General features: G+C 42.3%; 1 protein-coding gene across 5 annotated transcripts in view; it reads right to left on the bottom strand.

Annotated features, from left to right (window-relative positions):
* The window catches only part of LOC105493114 (methenyltetrahydrofolate synthetase), a 235,313-nt gene that overhangs the window by 155,729 nt on the left and 52,399 nt on the right, over positions 1-27,185 (bottom strand). For 3 of the 5 annotated variants that reach the window (XR_011626276.1, XR_011626273.1, XR_011626275.1), the window contains exon 3: positions 26,151-26,717. Coding sequence is in view for 1 of the 5 variants with exons in the window: in XM_011760563.3 (XP_011758865.2) it covers positions 26,485-26,717 (233 nt within the window). In the remaining 4 variants the exon portion in view is untranslated. Of the gene's footprint in view, positions 1-406; positions 26,718-27,185 lie in introns of those variants that run through there. The other 2 variants (XR_011626274.1, XM_011760563.3) reach the window with 2 other exon arrangements.

Here is a 27,185-nt window from a genome sequence, read left to right as displayed (position 1 = left end):
CGGGGTTTCACCCTATTAGCCAGGATGGTCTCGATCTCCTGACCTCATGATCTGCCCGCCTCATCCTCCCAAAGTGCTGGGATTATAGGCGTGAGCCACCGCGCCCGGCCGTTTTTTTTTTTTAAGATGGAATCTCACTCTGTCACCCAGGCTGGAGTGTAGTGGTGTGATCTCAGCTCACTGCAACCTCTGCCTCCCAGGTTCAAGTGATTCTCCTGCCTCAGCCCTGCAAGTAGCTGGGACTACAGGCGTGTGCCGCCACACCCAGCTAACTTTTTTATTTTTAGTAGAGATGGGTTTTCACAATGTTGGCCAGGCTGGTCTCAAACTCCTGACCTCAGGTGATCCACCCGCTTTGGCCTCCCAAAGTGCTGGGATTACAGGCATGAGCCACCATGGCCGACCCTTACTCTTTCTTATGCTCTGCCTCCTCCTCTCCTGAACCCCCAGCCCATTAGTCTTTCTTCCTAGCTGCAGCAGACATTGCTAGTGACTTAGCTAATACCCATTTTCTCCTTCTCTCCATATTCTATTCCAACAATAGGACTCTGATTTTGTTCAGCATGGCAATATGTCCAATTAAAAATACCTCTCCAGTTCCTCTGCAGCTAGACTAGGTGAACCCATTCAGCGAATGAGATGCAAACAGAAGTTTACTGTGTGAGAACTTAGGAAAACAAAACCGACTCAGCTGGCATGGTCTGTGCCTTTGCCTTTCTATCTTCTTTCTGCCTGGAATGTGAAAGTGAAGGCTGGAAGAACAGCAGCCATTTTGCAACCATGAAGATAAAACTCACATATTAAGAATGGCAAAGCAGAGAGCCAAATGAAACCTGGACAACTGGACTTTTGGTTTATCCTTTAAGGAACTGAACCAGTCCTGAACAGGCTTCTTTAGTATTCTTGTTACATGTGAAAAACCAACTTTTGTGTGATTACATGACAGTTAGATGAGTTTTCTGTCATATGCAACCAATGCAAGCCCTAAATGACATACATTTCTATACATCAGGACACTCACAGAGCCAACTATCATCCCAACTATCATCCCAGTTTGCATAAGCATCCCTCTTTTGGACCCAACAATTTTGCTGACTCTCTGTTCCAGAAAGAGGCTTTAGCAAGGCCTAATATGGAACCTCATGGAAAACTGTCCTCTACCCACTTAAAACAGGAAAGGACAATGGGCACTTCTGCAGGTTCCATCAACCTGCAGACAGGGAATGCATAATTGAATGATACAGTTTCTGAAAGCAGTAACCTCAGTGGCTACAATGAAAACCGTCCATGATGGTTCAAGCTCACCTCACACTTGCTGGAGCCCTAGCTCCTCAAATCCCTTCTGCACCAGCACAGCATCTAGGTGACCCCAGGCTACCTGAATTCACCTGGCCTTGTAGCTCCCCTGACACAGGCGGCCACCCCATCCTTCTTGAAGTAGCTTCTTCTCTGGGCTTCTACAGGACCACTCTCCCGCTTCCCCATACAGCAATGGCTTTTCTCTCCCTCTCCTCCCCCACCTCTATTTGGTTGATTTCCACAGGACCCACTCTGGGTGCTCTCCTTTAACTCTCTCAGTGGCCTCCTCCAGGCCCTGCACAATCACTTATGTGCTGGTGACATGAACATTAACCTCTAACCCTACCTTTCTTTAGAACTCCAGCCTCTGACATCCAACTGTCTGACACCTCCACTGGGATGTCTCACAAGAATCTCAAGCCCAGCATGTCAAAACTTAAATTTGTATTTCATGCAAATCAAAACCTCAATGAGGCACCATTTCACACCCATTAAAATGACTATTATTTAAAAATGAATGTTGACAAGGTTATAAAAAATTGCAACACTTGTGCACTGTTGCTGGGAATGTAAATGGTGTAGTTGCTATGGAAACAATATGGTTTCTCAAAAAGTTAAACACAGAATTCTCCTATAGTCCAGCAATTCCACTTCTGAAAAGTGAAAGCAGGAACTTCAGCCCTTATTTGTACATCAATGTTTATAGCAGCACTATTCAAAACAGTCAATAAGTGGAAGCAACCCAAGTGTTCATTGAGAGATGAGTGGATAAATGAAATGTGGTATATCCATACAATGGAATATTACTCAGCCTTGAAAAGGAAGGAACTTCTGACACATGCTATAACATGGAAGAATCCTGAAGATATAATGCTAAGTGAAATAAGTGAAATAAGTCAATCACAAAAAGATATGATTCCACTTATCATACTACTCCTAGAGTAGTCAAATTCATAGAAACAGAAAATGGCATAGTGGTTGCCAAGGGCAGGAGGGGGGTCAAAGAATGAAGAGTTACTGATTAATGGTCACATAGTTTCAGAGTGAGATGATGGAAAAATTATGGAGATGGGTGATGGTGATGACTGTACAATAACGTGAATGTACTTAATGTCACTGAACTGTATACTTTAAAATGGTTAGGATGATAAATTTTATGTTATATATGTTTTACTACAATAAAAAATTCATTTCACCCTCTCTTTCTGCCAATCTTCTCTAGTACATACATAACAGAAGCACCCACCTGCCCAAAACCTGACAGTCATCCTTGACTCCTCCTTTTCCATTTTCCTCTACAATCAAACCCTCAGCAAGCACTAACAATACTACCTTCAAAATGTATCTTCAGTATCTACCCACTTATTTTCACAACAACCACTTGACCCAAGGTGCCCTCATGTCTTACTGGGATGACTGCAAGGGCCTCCTGCCTTATCTCCTCACATCCTCTCCTGCCCTCCTACTAATCACTCTCCACCAGCAACCAAAGCAGCCACTTCCCTGCTTAACACCTTTCCATGGCTGTCCAATGTACCCAGTGCATAAAATCCTAACCGTTTAGCCCTGCAGCCTTGCATAATCCATCCTGTGACTCTCTCTCCAAGTTTACGCCACATTTTCCATGGCTCACTCTTCTCCACCCAAACTGGACTGGAAAAAAACCAGGGCCTTTATCAAGCTGTTCCCTGCCTCGGATGCGCTTCCCACTGGTCCTAGCATAAATCTACTTTTCTTATTTTTCAGGTCTCATCTTAAAAGTCATTTTCTCAGAGAGGCTTTCTATGGCCCCCTAACTAAAGTAGGTCCCCTCTGTTATTTTCGATCATAGCATCCATTTGTAACTCTGTGTCTGTTGATTTGTGTAATGTCTATCTCCACTGCTAGACTGGGAACTCCAGAAAGGAGCAACAATCTTTGTCTTGGTGACCACTGCATTCCAGCCAGAGCCAGGCACCACAGTAGGTACTTAATAAGTGTTTGCTAACTGAATAAAAATATGGAGACTGCTAAATTCTAGTATTTCCATCAGGGGCCAGCAGCTTCTAACCAGGGACAAAGTGGCTTATCTCCCTATTATCCTTAGATATCTACTAACAAAAGTTACACTTTTCATCCCAATGACGTTAGGCTGTGTGCCTAGATGTCTCACAACCACAGAGAAGAATGCTTCCACCAGGGGACACACCAGTGGTTCCACTGACCTGGATGCTGAGTCTGCCACCCAGCCACTCTGAGCCCCTCTTGTCATTGAGTCATCAGGCAACAGGGGTCACTGCACTGGTGGGAATGATTGATCCTGACTCTCACGAGTGAAATGGGTTGGTCCTACGTAATAGGGTAAGGAGGAGCATGTCTGGGATTCAGGAAATACTCTGGGATGCCTTTTAGTACTCCCTTGTTCTATGATTAAAGTTAATGTAAAACTAAAATACAACCCAGTTCAGGCAGAACTGCTCATGGCCATGGCCAGTGATCAGCAAACTATAGCCCACAGGCCAAATCCAGCTTGGTAAATCCTGTTTTTGTAAATAAAGTTATTGTTGTAACACAGCTATTCCCAGGTGAGTAGTTGTGATAGAGACTGAATGGTCCTCAAAGCCTACATTTTAATATATGACCCTTTACAAAAAACGTTTTCTGATTCCTGGCCTAGACCTACAACCTGCCATTCTTGCTGAAGGCAAAGGAAATGTTGAATGAACAATGAATAAAGGTGGTTGTAAATACCAGCTATGACCATGTGACCGGTTGCAGAAATAAGGATTATAATATTTGTGAGTATGTCTTTCTAATTTTTATATACATGTTCATATATATGAACCACATATGTGTTTCCACCTCTGCCATTCCTTTATCATCTACATAGATGGGGTTAGTAGCAACTGCACATGTATCTCAGGATTTAAGTTAACATGTATCAAAGGGGGAGTGTGAAGCAGCTAAGACAAGAGTAGACTTAGTCCAAGACAAAAAGGGGTTTTCCACCCTCTTCTGGGGAAAGGGTGAGAAAGTGTTTGGCTCTGTGGGCATTGGTTGTGTCATGTTATGCAGAAGCATGACTCTGCTCTTGTCTTTATTTGGAGAGTATGGTTGAAGGTGATCCATGTGGGTGTCAAGTTGACAGAAGTGGACCACAGTGACTTTCTAATGTGACAACTTGGTTAAGATGAACTACATTTCCCAGAACTCCCTCTCCTGTAGGTTTCCCATTAGGGCAGGGCCCAAGGGAGATCCTTAGAGGAGATTTGGAGAGAAGAGAAGCAGCAGCCTTTTGCTCCCGCATGCTGCCACTGATCTGACTTGCAGCCAGGCCTGCAACTGCTCCAGCTTCCCCTGCATCCTGCTTCAGCTTCTCCAACTCCCAGACCAGGAACATATGCTTGGTTGCAGGATGAGGGGCCCCGGCTTTTGTAGAACACCTATACCATCAAGGTCAGAGGCAAAAGAAGCAACCCAGGACCCAGTCCATCCCATGGTCTCCAACTTGTGCTTGGGGGTTCCAGCATGCTCTCGCTCTCCTCTACTTCACATCCATCTTCTCTACCCAACAACCTGGTATGTGGACTTCAAGCTCTAGCACAAGATACAAAAGCCAAATTCCTCTAACAAATCCTATAACAAAACCTGATATATATTAATACATGCAGGACCTCCTGGTGGTTCTGCTTCTCTGATTGAACCCTGAGTGATACACCAAGTAGCTACTAAATGCAAGGTACACTTGAAGGGGTGGCGGCGAAGAGGAACAGACATAAAACCATAAGCTCACGTTATGATGGAAGGAAAATGGGCTAAAATTGCTCAAATAAAAGGAAAGAAAAGGATAAAGCTACAATACAGGCATAAACAATGTGCTCCAGGGACATGGAAGAAGCAAACACTTTGGAGATAGCCAGACCTGAATTATAATCCTGGCACCACCCACCACCAGCTGTGTGACCTTGGTAAATGTCACCCAGGAGTTGTGTTTGCTCCTTCCACTTTCCTCTCTCTGAAAGGGAACTTCTAGGAAACAGAGATTGTTTTTGACAGTGGGGAACACGTCAGGAAAGATTTTATATTAAAAGCTGTCACGTTTCACCTTGCAGGAGCGTGGTTCAGCAAAGCATTCTTCCATCTTGTGCAGAAGGAGTTAATGCATTTTCGTGGGATAGTGTGGGAAAAGGTCATCCTGCAAATATTCAAAAGCAATTTCATGAAACAGTGGGCTTTCATCCATCTGCTGTAACAAACTGGCTGGGCGCTGTGGAGCCTTAAGCACTATACATTCAGCGAAATTATGAGTCCCACTGGGGATATATCGTATTTTTTTCAAGGCTGAAATGAAAAGATATACAGGGTACTGTATACATAGGCCTATTATGCTGGGGAAAATATCAGAGCCAGTTTTTGCTGTTTATGGAAGATCAATAATAAATCAACCTGTATAATCTGCAACTGACTGTTTCATTTGTTCTTTAATGTTCCACTGATCTTTTGGAAATGAAGGAACTTCACATAAAACATGTAGTTTGATGAACTTTAATCTTACCCATAATTGGATAATAAAATTGGGTACGTGCAGTAATTAAAAGGATTGTGATGAAAGAGTCGATCTGCAGTTTCACATTGAGCTTCTTCCATAAACCAAGGAGTTCAGTTCAGGGCATATTAGGAATCAAAAAACAGCCCCGTGGGCTAGAAAGCTACATTTTTATTGTTGTTGTTAGAGGGAAAGGTATTTATGGAGAGGATAGAGACCATGTCAGTGAGGGCTAATATTATCACCTGGGGAGCTCTGAGATAAGGACATCAGTTTTAAAGATTAGGCTTCGACCTGCTAGTGAGCAGGAAGTAAACTGCTTGGTTTTTACTTAAGTGAGTTCATTTTTCCAGGCTATCTTTAGATTGGTCCATCTATTACACATTTTCCTTTGCTGTCTATTTTACAGAAATGCAGACTTGCAATTTGCACGTAAGCCTGCATGTGCCAAATCCTTGTGTCTGGGCTCTCCAGTAATGCCTGTCATGCCTGCTCACAGCCTTAAAAATGTCTCTCCTTTGCCCAGCTAAGCCCTACGGGGCTGGCTCCCACTGTTTTCTTGAGGCCTCCAAGTACTGGTATCTGACCCCCAGGAGCCTGAGCTGAACCTCCAGCAAAGCTACCATTCCTAGAGCATCCCCTCAACCTGGAGCAGTTCTCTCAATGACTGTTTTCTGTTTTCAACACTTTTCCTAGGCTATTTCAGTCCTGGCCTTGATCTGCTCCCAACACCCCCATCCTCAACTACTAACTGACCCCAGACCCAACCTTGTGGATCATCTGCCCTCCAGACCAGCTGTAACTCAGCCACTGCACCAGGTCATTAGCCAGGCTACTCTAGTTCCTTCAAATGCTTGCCCTCCAATGACCCTTAACAAACCTTTCTTTGTATCACAGTACATGAAAATAAGGTGAGTTTCTCCACTGGAGAGAAGCCTGCAGGGGTGAGAAAGGGTTCCAGAGATGAGGGTCAGAACTGCACTCTAGTCCTACCACTGGTAGCTGGAAAAGAACCGAATTTGGAGATACCCAATTATCAAGTGATGGTAAAACAGCCAACAGCCCACAGAGTGCTGATCTACAAGGCACAGATGTGAGATCAAAGTAAAACAAGGGTTAGCAAAGGGACTGATAAAGCACTGAACAGACATGAATGCTGCTACACAGGGCCAGATCTGCTTTAGATGAGGAAACTGCCCATCAAAAGAGCTGAGGTGACCTGCCCAAAGCCTCACAGAGAACAAGAGGCAAATTCAGGACTAGAATGCAGGCCGGCCAGTCTTCCCACATGCTAGGAATTTTTGTTTTCTTCTTCTCTTTTTTAATAATCATATTACTTAGATTTTTGTGTATGATAAAACACACAAGACCGACATGGTAACATTTTGCATCCATTGATCTTTTTTCTATGCTCGTTCCTCCCCACCAAAATGCAATTATTATGATACACTGCTTTTATTTTATTTTTTTTAAAAAAAGAGCTTGAACATTCCTCCTCTTTAAATATTTGTGTATGATGTTTTTAATGACAACAGAGAGTACAACTGGCATGAATGTAGCAACCCCTTATTATTGTATGGTTGTATTTCGCTGGGTAGCAGCAGTCATCACTATTACAATAAAACAGCCTCATGCTGAATATACTTGTCTATAACTCTTTGCAGATCACATACATTATTTCACTAGGATGAATTCCTTAAAGTAGAATGACAGATTCAAAAGTCATAGAAAATTATAGATTTTTGTTATATTCTGCCAATTTTCTCCCCAGAAAGACTAAAAAACATACACTCTCCCAGCAGTATGAGTGTCCATTTCCCTGCATCATAGCCAAAACTTGACTTGTCTGATAATTTTTTACTACTCACATGGTTTCAGCTTGCATTTCTTTGATGAAATGTGAAATTAAATAGTTCTTATATTTGTGGCTATCTGTGTCTCCTCTTGTGTGAATTACCTGTTTATGTCCTTTGCCCCTTTACCACTGGGCACACTTCATTGTTTCCCTACTGATTTAAGTAGCACTTACTGGGCAGCCATGGACTAGGACAATCATAGACCTCCAAAGTGGGAAGCATCCCCACATGAGCCAGAGAGAACCACAGGAACTGGTCTTGCTAGATAGCCCTGAGAAAAGGAATTGGACCATTTTGCCCTCCTGCATGAGCTCTGCTTCTGCTGACAGCTGGTCCTGGAGAAGGCTGAAGCAGTTGAGGGAGGTCCACAAGAGGACACTACAGCCTCTGTTCTGAATTTGGAATGGGGGAAACAAGATTGGGGTGGAGGTGAGGAGAAGAGAAGCGAAGGACAAGAGAAGAAAAGGAGAAAAGAAGGTGGGCGAGAGACGAAGGGGAGGGAATTGGTGCAGGACAGTGGGGAATCCACTGGAGAGGAGCTAGCAGGAGTGAGAAAGGGTTCCAGAGATGAGGGTCAGAACTGCACTCTAGTCCTACCACTGGTAGCTGGAAAAGAACCTAATTTGGAGATACCCTCAAGCAGGCAAAGGAAACTTACATTAGTGGAGGGAGGAAGGGAAGGGGCAAGTGACTACTACAATTCCCGAGCCAAGTACCCTGGGCTTATCCCTGATCCCCAGAATCCAAGTCCCTGTCCACAATATCCCTCTGCCTTCTGCATGAAAGCCATTGCAAATTAATGTACCTCTAAGAGGCAAATAACTTCCTCTTAGATTGAACTGCTAGCAAAAGAGCAGTCATTTTTCATCTCTGATTAAAATGTCCATGGAAAAAATTAGAAATAATTCAGCAAAGAGAGCTACCACTCATGAAGTTACAGAATGCAAAATAAAGTCAAAGGCGGTGGTAAAGGCATGCCCCTCTGCATATCAGAATAACCAGACTCTTTCCTGCCACTATATATACAGGGTTCATTGCATGGGTGGGGTCACTAGGGTCACCAGAATATGCTCAGGCAACCATAGCAAAAAGGATTCTAAAGAGCCACTTATTCAGTGCTTCTCAAGTGTGCCTTTGTTAGAAGCACTTGCTAGCACAACATATCAGTCTTTTTTTTTTCTGGAAATTCTGGTTCAGTACATCTAGGATAGTACCAGAAAAACCAACACTTTTAAACAACAGCCTAAGGTGGTTCTTATGATGTGGCAAGGAGTCGATTTTGTCCAGTGCATCTTACATTCAAATCACCCGAAGAGATTAAAAACCATTATCAGGGAGTTCCATTTCTGCCTTTGATAGGCTAACATATTCAGATCAACTCTACTACCAAGAACAAATAGAAATGCCCTGTTTGAACACATCAGAGAGCTATCAAATGTGGTGAGGTCTTAAGGCACCAAGATCTCAGAGAGAAAGAAAGCACAGAACTGAACCTGATACTTGGCACAGCTTTTTGCCTCAAAGCATTTGTTGATTCTTAAGAAAAAGTTAAAAGCTGAGAAGTTGTGCTTGTAGGAACTGATCAGCGAAGAAGCCAAGAGGAGAAATGAAGTAGAAACTGGCAGCCAGGAGGCTACAAAGCTAAGCAGAGCTTTACTGCCCCACCATCCTGGGGAAACAAAAATAGTTCAGCCATCGCCAAAAAGGAGCGGCCCTGGTATGCAACCCAAGCTTTCAGAAGGAACTCCTGAAGACTGGGAATAAGGACTAACCCAAAATTAGCCAGTATTCACAAAGACTAAAGCCTGGCTCCAAATCTGCTCAATCCCAGTCTGGATTATAACAATCTGCCCCTATCCTAACTTCCAAAAGCAGAAGTAAATGCTCTAAGGGGAAAATAGCATCATCCAGATGCTCAAATTCTCTCTTCAGTTTTTCATACACAATGCCTGACATTTCAACAAAAAGTTACAAAAACAAGACCAGGTGTGGTGGCTCTCACATCTGTAATCCCAGCACTTTGGGAGGCCGAGGTGCGCAGATCACAAGGTCAGGAGATCAAGACCATCTTGGACAACATGGTGAAACCCTGTCTCAACTAAAAATACAAAAAAAAAAAAAAAAAATTAGCCGGGTGTGGTGGCATGTGCCTGTAGGCCCAGATACTTGGGAGGCTGAGGCAGGAAAATCGCTTGAACCTGGGAGGTGAAGGTTGCAGTGAGCTGAGAGACTGCGCCACTGCACTCCAGCCTGAGCAACAGAGTGAGACTCCATCTAAAACAAAACGAAATTTAAAAACAAAAACTTTTTTAAATAAATGAATTATAAAGCATATTGGGAGATGTGAAAGGCCAGAAACCAAGAGAAAAAATAGACGTAGAAAGAAAAAGCTCTAAGGAGACTCTGATGTTGGAATGATCACACAAAGACTTTCAAAATAACTGATTAATATGTCCAAGAGAAAATTAATTTTAGCAAAGAGTTAAAATCTATTTTAAAAAATCAAATGAAAATTCTAGAACTGAAAAATACAATAATTAAAACTAAGAACTCAATAGATGGGTTTAATAGCAAACTAGACACAGCTGATAAAAAGATCAGTGAATTCAGAGATAGGTCAATAGAAAATATCCACACTGAAAGAATGAGAGGAAAAAATGAATGGAAAATACAGGTGGTAGTAGAAGGGTGTGTATGGGACATAATGGGACATGGCAAGTAGGTCCAACATACATGTAATTGGAGTCCCAGAGAGGAAAACAATAAATGAGTCAGAAACAATTTTTACACAGAAGATGACTGAGAATTTTCCAACACTGACAAAACATATCAAATCACAGATTCTAGAAGTGTTATGAACCCTAGAGGAGTTCAAAGAAAACCACATTTAGGCACATGTAGTAAAACTGCTAAAAAACAAACATGAAAATCTTAAAAACAACCAAAGTTAAAAAGTAAATCAATTTTTAATTTATTAATCCATTATTTACTTTCATTATGCATTAATGGTCAATTATATCAGAATCTCTGAGAGTTAGGCCAGGGCATGGGGCAAGTCGAGAGGACTTTTTACAAATATACATTCTAGAGCAACATTAGAGATTGTGACTGAGCCAACGTGGGGCAAGGCCCATGAATCAACATTTTCAGCCATCAACAATGGAGTTGATTCTGATGTAGAAGTTCACACACTACACTTCCTCAAACCTAGCTCTGTCCTTCTCCCTTTATAACTAAGGAAACAGAGGCCCAGCCAGGTAAGATTGAGGTCAGCTCAAGGTTATACTGTGAATCAATGGCAGGGCCACAGATAGCACATTGTACAGTCACAGGGCAATTCCAAGAAGCAGTTCTCCTAACCTGGTACCTACAGGCATCCTAGTCCACAGCAGGGAAGGCAGGGGCCCCAAGTGCCTGTAAGGATTCTTAGCCACAGGGAAGATATCAGGAAGGGGTTGAAAATACTTGCTCACCTCTACAGGACAGACATGTGTGAGGCACTTTTACAAATCTCTTTTGATTCCAAAAGTGGGCCCAACTCTATACCGTTTATCCAAATTACTATACTGTATTAAATGCTTGATCCATTATCTCTTTTAACCTTTACCACAAGTCTGTGAGGTAGATATTATTATCATTCCTCATTTTATAGAGGCACAGAGAAGTTAAGTGACGCATACAAGGTCACACAGATAAGTGGGGGAGTCAGGAAATGAACCTATTTCGAGTATACATTACTCCTCTGTTCTATTGCCCAAACCTGACTCCCCTATCCCACCCACCCACCAATTCTCACACACTAACCCTGCAGGTCAAAGGGTGGTTTCTTTATCATCTCCAGCTCTAGACTGTTTTTGGTGATGGGATAGCCCAATGGAGCAAAAGGAGCACAGGAACTGGAACTGGACCCCTAGGTAATCACCCTAGCACTGCCACTCCACTCTGTGGATTCACCAATGTTCCTTCCCTCCCGTGGTGGTCAATTTCTTCATTTGGAAAAGAGGGGTTTTCATACCTATCTCATGATTGTGGTGAGATTAAATACCTTTGAAAGCGTGTCACTACTCCAAATGTGAGCTCCAGAGTATGGCTGACATGGGAAGGGATAAGTGTGGGCTCTACTGTTCTTGGAAAGACCTGGGCACCGTGTCCCATGGTGGCTGGCTGCATTGTGGATGGCTCCCAAGAAGCTGGAGGCTCAGCCTGCAGAGTGACGCTGTGCTGCCGGCCTGCAGTGTGCCGCAGTGTTCATTTCCGCAAGATCCTACGCCTTCCCGAGGTGAACTCATGCTCTGTCCACTATCTGCACAGCCGACAATTCCCACATTATTAAATGGCTCGCGTGGCTGCACTTGTTTTATAAAATAGCATGAGCAGCCATGCAGTTATCTATAGGTTTTTCAATAAACTTGGAAATCTGATCATCTCCGTCTCTGAAATTTCCCTTCTGGTGGCTGATGTTGATGAGATTTTTTTCCCCACTTTTATCTAGGCTTTAATAAAAGTCTGATAGATTAAATGGTATGAAAAAAATGCTTTTACAAGTGATAATAATACAGACAGGGATAATTCTGGGCAAAACTGTCAAGAAAATAAAATGAATGAAAATAAAATACCCTCCCTTCTCCTTTTGTTAACTTTCGTCTCCCTGGGGATTGGGACTGTTACCCACCTTCACCCTGAGCTCAGCGTCCTCAGGTAATTTTCTGTGATATTTGGAAATCCTTTATAGCCCCTTTGCCCCTAGAAGAAAACTCCTATTGTGCTGCCTTCTACTAGATAACATGTTGGGGATTTAATAATCACGTGACAAAGATCTTTCCTTTGCAGACAGGCCTATCTCCCTGGGGCTCAAGGGGAAGGATTAGGGAGGAAGAGATGGGAAGGTCAAGAAGAAGGTCGGGGGTGAGCAATAAGAAGAGAGAAGGAAGAAGAGACAGAAGGATAAAGGGAGGGAGGAAGAGGAAGACGGGTATGGAGGGGGAGAAGGGGGATGTGTAGTAGTTGGAACATCTGCAGAGACTGAAAAAGCAAGAAATATAACAACTTGGTGAATGACACAAAGGCTTGTAAGGAAATCAAGAGAAAAGCCAGGTTTGGGGAAAATGTCAGAGTCCAACAGAATAGACTGGCCAGCTGGGGATGGGTTGAATCTTGGGCCTTCATAAGCAGAGAGAATTAAGCCTAAAGGGCATGCCTGAGCTAATAGAGACCCCGGTGGGCCCAGCCCTTCCTTGGAAGGAGCTGATTACTGCAGACCTGTCCTGAAGGGCTGAGCTAAAGCAGCTGCTCTTGCCGTGGCCCAGGGTGTCCTGGTGGGAGGCAAGGTGGGGACTTTGTAGCAGCCTCTTTGGCCATGTGAGGACAGCCTGGTCTAGCAAGCAGGTGTAGGTCCTGCAGGGGAGACCAAAGCTAAGCACCACAGGAAAGGAGCCCTATTCCCAGCCTTCCTGGTGCGGGCCCAGTGTTTGCCCCTTCAAATCTGTCACATTCCCACAGAAGCCTTTGTGAACTCAGGCACATGACGTAACTCAAGCAACCAGGCCCAAAGTGAGCTGGCAGCTTCAGGACACCTGTGAGGGCTGGAGAAGAGAGCCAGGAGTCCTCCCCTTCCCCTGCACTCCAAATGAGGAGCAAGTAAAGGGCACTGAAAAGAACATGGGCTTTCAGATCAGAGGATATTTGGTTCCTTGGTTCAAATCCCAAGCCAGCACTTCCTTGGAAGATGGCCTTGGCCTCAGTTTCCTGTTCTATAAAATGGGGACAGTGATACTTCATAGTGTTGTGAAACTAGATATGCTAGTATATGTAAATATATGGCAAGTAGTGGTTCCACACTTCCACTTCCCCAGCTCCGTGTGCACACATGGAAGAACCAGAGCAACACACCTATCCTTTCACCCCTCCCCTCACTCCTGCCCACTCTGGGTGGTGAGTTTTACAGAAGGAGCAGAGCATGTCGGATTCAGCCCCATCTGGTTTCTTTCTTTTGGATCTGACCCCCCACAGGAAGAGTGCTCTGTGCCATGCACTGAGCGCCTGCCCTAATGAGAAAGCCTACGGTGTCTGGCCAGTTCTTCTCGTGACTGGTTTGAGAATGGATATGTCTGATGCAGGAGTCTAGTACAAGGATGTAGCTGTATATCCAGGCTACATCCACCAATCCATTATCAATCAAGCTGATTTTCTGACCTAGCCCCACATGACCCGTGTCTGTCTGTCAGGTGGTTCTGAACTCACAGGAGGAACAGTGATATTTGGCGGCTTTCTGATACATAGAAAGTACTTATTAGAAACGGCTACATATGTATCCCCAGAGGCAGGGTCCTTCCACTAAATCTTCTGGTGACTCTCAGTCCACCTGAAGGGACACTTATCCCCCTATATAAATAAGCAAGAATTGGTCAGCAAGCCATAGTCTTCCATTTCAGTTGTATGATGGACCTTGGGAAAAACATCAAGAGTTTTATTTCTAACTTGCCTCTGTCCCAGAATCTTGACACCACTCTGTTCTTTGTCAATGTGTTATCTTAAATGAGCCACCACATCCTCTGCTTAGAGCTCCCATCCTCAACCCACATATTTATTTGACTTCCTCCAAGAAAACTTCAGATACCATGGTCTGGAAGACACAGGTTGCTTCTCTTTCCTCTCCACTACCCCAGGTAGTTCTGATCACAGGGCCCTGATTCCCAGCCCAAACAAGGCCAATCAGAGGCTCCCTTCCAGGGATTTAAATATGGAGCAGAGATACCCTGGTGGTACCCTAAGAGGTTTAAGAGGTTTAAAAGTTTCTACCACTAAGATCTCTGGGGATCCCCTGCTTTGTGTCCTTCCTGCTGCCTGTGTTTAGTTTGATTTTGCAAACTCCCCAGTATCATTCTGTTGTAGTTCAAGTTCCCCAGGAAACAGATTGAGCTGGTGATTTTTGTGCAGAAAGAGTACTGGAAAGTGCTTTCAACAACACCACCTGTGAGGGAGGAAAGGAAGCGGGATTGAGCAGAGACTAGGACCTGAAAGGAAACTGTGCACTGCACATAGGCCTCAGCCAATTCCTGGCGAGCTGGAGCTAGGATGGCTCTTCAGAGGTGTCCTGCCTTGAAGCAATGGAGGCTTTTCACCTCCAAAATGACCAGGTATTGGATGTAGGCTGCCACCAAGAAGGGGCTGTAACCTTGGGCAAGGTGGCCCTCTTTAGCCAAGGACAATTGCAGGGGAGGCCTCAGCTCAGAGCTATCTCCAATGAACATCCTGGGGGCTGGAGGAGAGCATACCTCAGTCCTAATGAGGAATCGGGAGGCATGCCACAGCATCTACTACTCCTTCCAATAGCTCTCTTTTTTTCTTAGTCTTTGCTTGAAGCTAAGAACCATAACTAATATAGACAAAGTAATCTTAGACTATAGACTCCAATTTAGAGACTATAGACTCCTGCTCTTAGAGACCCTCTTCAACATCTAAATCAAGGTTAATCTGTCCACCTCACATTACCCCCGATTCAAAAACCAGAACAAGAACAAGAACTCACATCAACAGGAACACTGTGCAAGCTGTTAAGCAGTGTGGGGTTCTGCATGGCAATCAGTCTATGACGGTCAGCTTTCCATTTCCAGTAATGATGTGCAGAAGGATGTTAGATGGGACTTCTCCTTTGGTCTAGAGTTTTCCACAAAGCAAGGACAATAAATGACAAGTATCCCCATATTCTAAAGAGAGGTAATGAATATGTTGTTTTAGACTGGGTCCCCAAAAAAGCAGTACCTGGGACAAGGAATTGCATGCAGAAAGTATTTTGGGAAATGATCCCCAAAAAACAGGAGTGGGGACTGGGAAGAGGGAAACAGAGGGAAGGCCAATTTGAGGGTGAATTATCCACCTGGTTGCCACCATGGGCACAGAAGTTCGCTGCAACTAGCCTGACAATCCTCTCAGGAATGATGGAGAATACACCTCGGAATTGTCTGCGTAAGGGTTGGAAGAGAAGATAATTTATCCACTGGCTTCTAATTCACACTAGCCAAGCATTCATTACCCCTTGAGGTGTTAACTACCACACACTTCCAGGTTTGCACATTCACCAGAATGACTGAGAAGGTCCTTGCAAGGGTCTCACTCAGATGTGACATCCCAGGGTTGAAAATCACACAGGTGAGAAGTGCTGTCTGGCTTCACCTGTATGCAGCCAGTCTGCTGTACCCAATGGCTAGAGGGAAAAAAGTGGTCTGAAAGGATGTAGGTGCAGGATAAGGGGTGTCCAACATATACATCCATGTAGGATTTACCAACAGAGAGCCAGAATGACTCTTTAGTCACCGCCACCATCCTTCTCCAGGCTGTATTAGAAAAAAAGAGATTAAGCAGACTCTTTGAAGAAAGAGGAATTATAAGTGTAAGGGTGCTGTGACATTTTCCTTCCCCTCCCCACGATTCCCTGCCATGACTTCAAGCCAAGTAAAGGCTGCTTCAGAGCATGGAAGTGTTTGCCAAAAGAGGAATCTCCCTCCTGGCAGAATCAGACATGCTGGTGCTACTATCAGTTCTGGGAGGAGAGCGGCAACAGTTCCTGGGAGAATGTGACATGTGACTTCCAGCACGTGGGGAAGTAGCAGAACTCTGATAGTTGTGGACTGTCTGGAGCAGCCCTCAAGAGTAGCATGGGAGCAGCTGACACTTCCAGTCTGATGGGGCAAGTATGCAGCCAATTACCTATTTAGCCAAGTAGTCACCTTAAGTGGAGCTATTAATAGACTCAAGTCATCCTGAAAGGACTTGGTCAAGAGGGCTGCCAGTTGGGCTACGGAACTTCAGGGGTGTGCTTCTGTAGGGCAAGATCTGAGCAGAGACTGTCAGAAGTAAGCTAGAGAATGGTGCAATACACACAGTGCCAGCAGAGGTTCTCCACAAAACCCACAAAGGAACTGGAAGAAAATCAGCTGGGCATTTGACATGTAGAAGGCACTGATGGCCAGGTTATACTAGCATTGATTCAGGCCAGCTTTGCCTTTCTCCTTGACTGTCAGAACCTTCAAAGCCCGAAGAAAGGGTGTGGAGCAAGGAAAATGAAATTCTACACCAAGACTACAGCAGAGCTGGGAGAGGAGGGGGACATAGAAGAAAGAAACAAGCATAAAGCTGGATAAGAAAATGAAATTTTGATTTAAGATTGGGCTGAACTTTTTGATCCCTGAAAATGGAACTCCTTTTCATATCTGAAATGTGGCAAAAAAAAATAAAAAGATTTTCCGAAAATATGTTCCTGGGCAGGAAAGGCAGATCCAATCGATCTGAAAAAGGATAATTTGATTGTACCTTCCAGGATTGGGAGTCATCCTTGAAACCAGATGCAGGCTGTGGTCCTCACCAGATGTTAGCACCTGGAGGACCAGAAGGCGTATGAGACCAGAGAATATACCGGGGACCAGCTACACACCTGCAGAATACCACTGGCTTGAGGGCTATGCTTCCTCCACCCTATGTGGTTTGTTTTTTTGTTTGTTTTTTTTTTTTGTTTTTTGTTTTTTGTTTTTGAGATGGGGTCTTGCTCTGATGCCCAGGCTGGAGTGCAGTGATACAATCTCGGTTCACTGCAGCCTTGACCTCCCAGGCTCAAGTGATCCTCCCACTTCAGCATCCTGAGTAGCTGGGACTATAGGCACGTGCCACCATGCCCAACTAATTGTTTAACTTTGTAGAGACAGGATCTCACTATGTTGCCCAGGCTGCCTATGTAGCGTTGGTGTCAGAAATCATCTCTACCAGACAAAACCTGAGGCAACTGTAGACAACTACATATGATTCTTATGACTGGCAAGAGGGTATTCCAATTTAAGCTAAGCTGCCCCATGTCTGTCTGTGATATCTGCCTATTCTCACATTAAATTGACCTCTGGATAGCAGATTTTAGATCCCCTATAGAAGTGTTCCTCTAATTTTAACATGCGGAAGGCACCCTGGAGTGTTTACGGAAAATGCAAATTTCCAACCACCGTTCCCAGAGATTCTGATTTAAGAGGTAGTCTGTAGAAAACAGTTTGGAAAAATAGTGCTCTAGAAAACAGTGCTGTCCAATAGAACTTTCTGCGATGACAGAAATAGAGCACTATTCAATATGGTAGACACTAGCCAAATGAGCCTATGTAGCAGTTAAGATGTGGCTACCATCTTAACTGCTTACCAAGGAAGTAAGTTTTAAATTTTATTTAATTTTAATCAATTTAAGTTCAAATTGCCCCATGTGACTAGGGCTTCCACATCGGACAGTGCAGCCTAGAATCTTGTTACTCAAAGTGGGCAGCAAACAATAAGCAGCAGCAGCAGCACCCAGGATTTGTCAGAAATGCAGAATTTCAGGCCCCACTCTAGACACCTCAGACCTACTGATTCAGTATCTGCATTTTATCAAGATCCCCAGGTGATTCACGTGCCAATAAAGGTGAATACTCACTTTCTAGAATATTTTGGTGGTTCACTGACTCTTCCATTCCCGAACCATCCACTATCTGTTAACACACTTTTCTTATTCTAGACTAATTATCATATTCAATTGTATAAATCTAGTTCTTACCCCGCATTGTTGGCACCTAGCATTATTGGTCTGAAGGGTATAAAAAGTATATGTGTGTGTGCATGTGTGTGTGCGTGTGTGTGCGTGTGCGCGCACATGGAGGAGGGTGAAGAGTAATGGGGATGGGTAGAGAGAGAGAGATAACGCAAGGTTGTAGCCAGGTTGGAAAGGGCCCTATCTGTAAGCTAAGGGTTTGGACTTTATTCCTTGGGCAATAGAGAACCAACAAAAGCTGTTAAGCAGGTAGGTGGCTTGGGCAGAGTTATGTTTTATGAAGATAATCGTGGAAGTATGGAGGATGGCCTGGAGGAGATGGCCACACAGATAACTAATCTCTACAGTCCACTGGTTCTTACATTACCTACAGGGAGCAGGACTTGCTATCTTACCCCTAGACTTGAGGAACAGCAAGTACTTAGGACTTACAGCAATGTATCCATTCTACATGGTCAACATCTACAGTATCCCAACCCAGATCTTCAGAATAATATAGTAATCTTTATCTCTAAGCTTGGGAGGAAATAACATTTTTTGCATTTCAATCCTAGAGAGATAATTCCTCAGTGAGAAACCAAATGTTTGCAATTTATAGTAGTGAACTCTTTGGGATCTGACTCACCATTGAAACAACAATTTGCTTTGAAAGTGTACTTTTTAAACATACTATTTTAAGACTAAAAGGATAAATATGACATTCACGGGACACATAATAATCAAAGCAATAAAATACAATAGGTTTTCCTTCAGATATCTTTTTCACTGGCAATGATATGGTCTGTTGTCATCATAAGCCTCAATATTAAAATGGTGGCCAGGCATGGTGATTCATGCCTGTAATCACAGCATTTTGGGAGGCTGAGGTGGGCAGATCACCTGAGGTCAGGAGTTCGAGACCAGCCTGACCAACATGGAGAAACCCCGTCTCTACTAAAAACACAAAATTAGCCTGGCATGGTGGCGCATGCCTGTAATCCCAGCTACTTGGGAGGTTGAGGCAGGAGAATCACTTGAATCCAGGAGGCAGAGGTTGTAGTGAGCTGAAATCACACCATTGCACTCCAGCCTGGGCAACAAGAGCGAAACTCTGTCTCAAAAATAAATAAATAAATAAAATAAAAAAACAGTTGCAACTGGTGATGGGAAGAGGGAGAAAATGGAAAGGCGAAGAGTAGGGGACTTAAAAAGTATTTCTAGTTTTTAATCTAGTCTTGGAAATCCTTTGATATACTCAGAGATAGATCCTGGCAGCCAGGGGAAGTCTGAAAGGGAAAGACCCACAGGAAAGGGATCTGTTGCTTCCTAGGTGACAGGGGTCTTAAAGGCACTCTGTTCTTAAAAGAATAACTTAAAGAAGTTATTCCACCCAAATACTGCGGGCAAAGTAACAGCCCCAACCAGAGCACTCAGACAGAAGACAAAAAGGTTTGTATCGGGATACAAGTGAACCAGAAAGATGAAGAAATCATGGGGAGGCCAGTACCAGCAAGAGGCTACACACATATACACAGTCAGCACACACAACAGAGGAGGGACTGATGGAGTTCATGACTCAGTAGCTCAGGCAGAGCCACTAAGTGGAGTGACCAGTGAACCTAACCCATTGGGGTTTGGGAAGAAGACATTAGAACCTCTACTAATATTTACTTTTCATCTTGAAAAGACAAAAAATTGCATTTTGCTAAAAGTTAAAATTTAGATTGACATCAGCCCCTCCCTCCACTTGCAAATCAGAAGGTCCTATGTCAGGTACAATATACAAACTGTGGTGGGAGATGGCAGGGGTGCAGGAGTTAGATAATGTGGGAGGGGTGTTTAGTTGATTTCAGCATATTGAGATGCACTGCAGTTCCTAGGTATCTGCCCAGACGCAAGGGCTTACCTATTAGGGAGTTTTCACTAAACAAAGCCACTGGACAAGTAGCTTAAAAAGATTCTTGCAAAGAAACAGCAGACCAAGGATAACTGTAATACAGGTTGAACATCCCAAGTCAAAAAGCCAAAATCTGAAATGCTCCAAAATCCAAAACTTTTTGAGTACCAACATAAGGCCTAAAGGAAATGTCCTTGGGAGCATTTCAGATTTCAGACTTTCAGTTAGGGATGCTTACCCAGTAAGTTTATAATGCATATATTCCGAAATCCAAAAAAATCTCAAATCCAAACACTTCTGGTCCCAAGATTTCGGAGAGGAGATATTCAGCCTGTAATGCAAGCAAAAATGACAACACTAGCTGATACTTCTGTTTCTGGTGCAAGCTATTCATCAGCCAGGAAAAGAAAACATTAAGATTTACCAAGAAGTCAGCCAAAAAAATTGAAATTATCACAAAGATTTTTTAAAGTAGGTATCTGTTAACCATGGTTAATGATGGACCTCGCTCTTCAGATACACACAATGAAAAGTGTGAAGCCATCACAATTAGCAGAAGCTACAGATCCAGAAGATGAGACGAACCTCCACAATGTGTTCAGCAATACTTAACATCATGAGATACTAATTCCAATACTTGTTAAGCAATGCTCACTAAATATAGTCATAAATGTTTATAAACTTTTCAAAAGTTTTCTCACTTAATAGCAAAAGACAAAAAGTAACATACCATTTAAAAAATACTTGTTCTTCATATCATGGAAATACGGATGAAATACTGGTGAAGCAATTTAGGGGGAAAAAAGTTCTGATGCATCTTTTTGTCAGGAAGTACTATTGGATGACAAGTAGAAAACACTGCTGACAATCTGAAGAAATAAGTACAGGAATAAATTTTTCAGGGCGTGAGGTTGAGTAGAATAGATGTTTCCAACATGTCTCCTCTTACAGTACCGCTGCAGGAAGAAAGACATTAAGGTAGCGATGAAGTGGTGAGGATATATTTCTCAAAATTAATCTACCTTAAAAAAAAAAAAAAAAGTTTGTTTTATGAGCAAACTAAGTCTAATCCCTGATGGAATGGCTACTTTGACTGAAATGTTTTTTTAAATTTGAGATGGGGCTGGGCACAGTGGCTCACGCTTGTAATCCCAGCACTCTGGAAGGCCGAGGTGGGCACATCACTTGAGGCCAGGAGCTCAATACCAGCCTGAGAAACATGGCAAAACTCCATCTCCACTAAAAATACAAAAATTAGCTGGGTATGATGGCACACTCCTGTAATCCCGGCTACACGGGTGGCTGAGGTAGGAGAACTGCTTGAACCCAGGAGGCGGAGGTGGCAGGGAGTCAAGATCACACGACTGCATTCCAGACTGGACAATAGACAGAGGCCCTGTCTATAAATATATATATATATATAAATGTGAGATGGTAGATTCCACATTAAGAATTGAGCAATAGCATTACTAAATAATTCACAGGCAAGACATCCCATGTGCTGAGGGTATCACTGATGTGAAGTTTATAAAATTAAGACCTTTAACATATAGTAGAATATTTACAACTCTTTGGGATGCAATAGGAAGTACCCACAAACAATCTTTGATTCACTTAAATTTCTCTGATCATCTCAAGCTAAAATACTTTTAAAAGAGCTGTAAACTGGCCAGGCGTGATGGCTCACGCCTATAATCCCGGCACTCTGGGAGGCCGAGGCGGGCGGATCATGAGGTCAGGAGTTCAAGACCAGCCTGGCCAACACAGTGAAATCCCGTCTCTACTAAAAGTACAAAAATTAGCTGGGCGTGGTGGCGGGCACCTGTAGTTCCAGCCACTTGGAAGGCTGAGGCAGGAGAATCGCTTGAACCTGGGAGGCGAAGGTTGCAGTGAACCAAGATTGCACCACTGCACTCCAGTCGGAGGGAGGGGGACACAGAGAGACTTTTGTCTCAAAAAAATAAATAAATAAATAAAGCTGTAAACTTAAATATTAGTTTTATGTGTATTTTTTGCACAAAGAGAAAGTATTCCACATTTTCTGACCTTTCTGAGATTGCAAATGGCCACTAGTAAACTTCAAAGTAATAAATACATCTCATTTGAATTTTCAGAGTGAAAGTTATATTTCATCACTGAGACAGAAAGGAACTACTTTCAGAGACTTGTAATATGGAGAGTGCATATAAAAATGGCTATTTGGAAATATTTTCATCATTATATGACTGTGTTGTCAAAACCTATTAATAGTGTGACATCTACAAACACTTTCACATCTACACAACTAAAAAACTTATAAGCAGAACTTTTCTAACTTGATTTAAAATCTTTGAAAGAATTTCAATAAGCTTCGAACCTATTTGTTTTTTATGTGTTTTTGTTGTTGTTTGGGGTCTTGCTCTGTCACCCAGGCTGGAGTTCAGTGCCGCAATCACAGCTCACTGTAACCTCGAGCTCCAGCCCCCACTTATTAACAAAGTAAATGTGCAGCACCTTCTGATTAACATGCAAAAACTACATATTCACATCAAGAAAATGGATATTTACCAGCCAGATTTAAATTTTAAAAAATTTATCTTTGGAAAATTGGTAAATAGGATTGAAAATTTTAGTAGGTATAGTTTTCCTTCCATCTGAATCTGCTTCTCTAGAAGGTATCTTTTTCAGCTCTAACAGCCCTTAAGACCAAATATTGAAATAAACTGAAATCAGAACCAGAATTTTGAATCATTCAAAAGGTGTTAAAATAAGGTTTTCAAAAATAGTAAATGTCCAAAAAATTTTATTTAAAAAACATTGCTTTTTAAAAAGTTCATTATAAATTGTATAGAATATATTCTACTTCAACATCATCTCATGCTGCTCTTGATCATATTGCTGTTTTTAAAAATGAGTATATTATACTTATTTATATACATATAAAATATATATAAACAAGTATATTATAAATTATATATCATATATACTATGTCAACATTATCTCATACTTCTTGTGTGTATATTTTATGTGTATGTTATTACTCAGAAAAATTTATTATTACTTTAAGCATATAAATAAACATATTTGGGGTGGGTGCTTATAGGTATTGGAAACTACCATTAAAGGGCAGGAGGTCTATGACCATCCAGGAATAGGGAAGAAGACAACCATAAAAAGCAAACAAGAGAGCACTAAGAAGGAAAAGTAGCACAGACAATGCAACACACATATATGGACTGCCCAACACAACGCAACGCAGTAATAGAAAATTTGTTCTGGAATAATCCAAGCCTGAGACAATGCCAAGGGGATAGAATCTCAGCAGCAAACAGCAACCAACATAAAAATGAGCAAGCGCACAGCACAGACAGGGCAATATTCAAACTGGTTCATTCCTTCATCAGGAATTTATTGGCTCTTCGACATTCCTGCAGAAGAATTAGGAAGGAGGCTTACCCTCGTAGCCATCAAGACTTAAAACTGTGAGAACTAAAGCAATCTGGGACTGGTGCTGAGACAGAAAAACATAGCAAAGGGACAATGAATAAGCCAGCAAACAGATTCACATATATTGGAGAACTTACTCTATACAGACATAAAGTTACATATTCAATAAATGTTGCTGGAACAATTAAAAAAAAGAATTTATTGGCTCTTTATTTTGCATGTCTGTGGTGGTAGATACTGGAATAAACCATGAACTTGGCAGAGAATTTGCCTTTGAGGAGATCGTAGGGTAGTGGAGAAATTAAGCATGTAAACATATGACTAAAGAGCAGTGTGATCAACTGAATTTCAATGATCTCTGTAGGGGGAGAAAAAAAAAAAAAAACTGCGACCAAGAACTGAGCTTCCGTAGTAAGACACTCATGCCTAGACACATTTATCAATCTCCTAGTTAGTAAGACTTTGTGATTAAATGTGTAATGCTCTTGACTAGAACTTTATATAGTTTACTTTCTAATTAAATTAAGCACAGTTCTGTAGTATATACAGCAAGCACACACCTATGTTGGGGCCCTGATATATTTCCAATTTCCCAATACTTGAAATTGTTTTTGTTCAGATCTAGTTGCTATTTCTCTTCTACTCAGATTGTCCCCTCATCTGAGACGCTCACCATTCTTGCCTCATGTTAGCCTGTACTGAAGTGCTTGCCTCCTGAGTCTAAGGCCTTGTCTTCAGCCTCTGTGTATGCCCTAATCAGAGTTACAGTGTTGTCATCACCTGCATCATAGGGGCATTTTCTCCCTTCCAATACCCTCTGCACAAATAATGTGCATTACTGATCATGAGGGAGTGCTTCTCTTTCCAGGCCAGAGACCCTAAGGCCCTCTGACTTTCTTGAATCTCAGCACCCTGCATTTTCTGGCCAGTTAACTCGGCATTCTGTCCGCACTTGAGGAGCTGGTAGAGTGGTTTTTAAATGCTCTCGTTTAATAGAAGAATAACATAGACTGAGTTCAATAATACTAAACTTTCTAGACCTGAAGCAGATCAGGAATTTTACTGCTCAACCATTTCAGACCAACAGTCATGTCAGCTACATTAACATTCATTTTAACCTTAGAGTCAAAATAATACTTACCAATATTTTTAACCAGTACAATAATGTGACTTCATAGCTTGTAAGAATTCGGTTTCCTTCCCATTTCTCATCGTACATATTATATTGCACAAATCCATATTTAGCCTAATATGGGTTTTTCAAATGTATTTTTCAAATGTTTTTACTTTTGCGCATAAAACATCAAATCTATGCCATTATCCAAAGAATAATGAATGACTGTTTTGAATGCAACACTTCCAATGTATTCAATTATTTCATTAAAAAATTATCACATACACACACTATATGTCTAGTTGTCTACTAAGCATAAGAAGTATAAAGATCACTTCTCTTCTTTGGAGCTCACAGTACGGTAAAGGGGACAGATATGACAACAAAATTTGATACGTAAGACAACATGATAAGCAGATCAATGGCCAGGGCCATTCAGACAAGGGAAAGAACACTCACTCTGCTTGGGAAAGTAGCAGAGGACTTCACAGAAGAGATGATGCTATGGCTGAGTTTTTAAGGGTAAACAGCCTTCTAGATGAACAAAAGAAAGAGCATTTCAGACAGAGAGAAATGCATGCTTACAATGTGCAAAGGGCAGAAGAAGCCTGCAGTGCTCAGTGTTACAGAAGGAGAAGATGAGAGTGGGGAGACAAGAGGCTAGAAAAAGTAGATGAGGAGACCTCTCTTAAGGAGCTTTGTATACAACAGAAGCCATCTGTTTGCTACCCAGGAGGCTCTGATCAGCCACTGAAAGACCTCAGTCAGGGGTGCTGCACGATTAGATTTGTGTTTTCTAAGATCAGTTTTCTAAGACAGCTTGAGAAATAAACTGGAAGAGGCAAGATGGAAGGCAAGGGAAGCAGGTGTGACACTCTTGCCTAGTCCAGCTTAGAAATGCTAAAAGGCTGGACAAAAACAGTGACAGGACAATCGAAAGGAGAGAATAGATTTAAGAGGCATTTCGGAGGCAAAATCAACAAGACCTGGTGACAGGATGGACAAGGGGTGTGAGTAAGAGAGCCGTGTCTATTAAGACTCCTGAGTTTCTGAGGATGACCAAATCATTCCCACAACAAAATTATTGCTCCCTAGCTGTGGTGCCATCTGCCAACTTTCAACCCACAGCAAATTTCATTTCCAAAGCAGAAACCATGAGTAAACAGAAATAATTTCTAACTTATAAGATACCAGATCTTAAACTCATCAAGTGCTGATACATGCAGTGATGGTAACCAATAAGTAGAGTGAAAGTATTTAAATCATAAAAGGTTTCCCTCTACTAACCACTAAAAGCTACAAAGTGTCCAACATAAAATTCTAGAGTGAGTAAAGGAAGTCATGATGAAGTGAGATAATATTCTTAGGGAATTCTGTATCCAAAGCAAATACCAACAAATCAATTAATAGTCCCCAAGTCTCCATGCACCTGCCAGGACTGACCAGGTCACGACAGGACATAATAAAATACAGTGTCCACTCCCAGTGAGCTTACCTTCCTCTCGCACTCAGTCGGGGCACAGTTCCTCATAAATATTTAACTTAAGTTGCAAAGTAGACAGATCAACTTGTCACATTAACACCAGGAGGTTAAGCTGAAAATCATAGGCTGATAGCCTCCATTTCAATTAATATTCTACTAGTCACACTTCTATTGGTTTTTAAAGATAGTTTTATATAAGGTACTTTATAATTACAATTTTAAAATGCAGTCTGTATTCACAAAAATTAGTTGTACAATTTCAACTAATTTTTGACACGGGAAAAATACACATACTTTGCTTTACTCTCATATAAAACACTGATTATTCGGCTGTAGTAATCCAGATTTAAGATGCTGATGAGTCTTCGTAAAGGACTTCATCTACCTTCATGTCGTTTTCATTCACTGGGACCTGGAGGCAAATCTGTTCTTTGAAAGCCAACGCTAGGGTGTAGGGCTTCACTTCCTGATGCTGCAAACAGCGCTTCAAGTAGGTATCATAGTAGCCCTTGCCCCTCCCCAGTCGGTTGCCATGTTTGTCAAACCCAAGGCCTGGCATGAAGATGAGATCGAGTCCCCCTGCGGAAAAGAGGAACAAATTTAAGAGGATTAATTGTTTCTGAAAGATCATTTCAGGATGTGTTTTTTGTTTTGTAATGACATCTATTCTTTCTCTGATTTCTAAAAACAATTTGTGACCATTAATAGCCAAAAAGCACAGAGGTGGACAAAAAAGGAAATAAAACTTCCTCAGCAACTCAGTTAAGTCTCTTATTCATCCTTCCAATAGATACTTTCCATATATCTGTACAAAAGTGCCAGATTCCCAGGCCTCATTCATAACTAGTTAAATAAAGAGAATCTCCAGAGATAGATAGGGCCCTCTTTTTTTAGTATCCTGGTGATTCTCCATACCTGTCAGGTTTGGAAATCAACACCCCAGGATAATGACAGTTGGAGGGCGGGAGAGGGTCAAGGAGGAGCCATAAAGGACAGAGCTGTTCTCAGGGTCAGTGAGCAGAGAGTCCACTGTCAGGCATATCAAGC

This window comes from Macaca nemestrina, chromosome 7 (assembly GCF_043159975.1).
Source record: "Macaca nemestrina isolate mMacNem1 chromosome 7, mMacNem.hap1, whole genome shotgun sequence".
NCBI lineage: Eukaryota > Metazoa > Chordata > Mammalia > Primates > Cercopithecidae > Macaca > Macaca nemestrina.
This window is presented reverse-complemented; position numbering and strand designations above follow the sequence as displayed.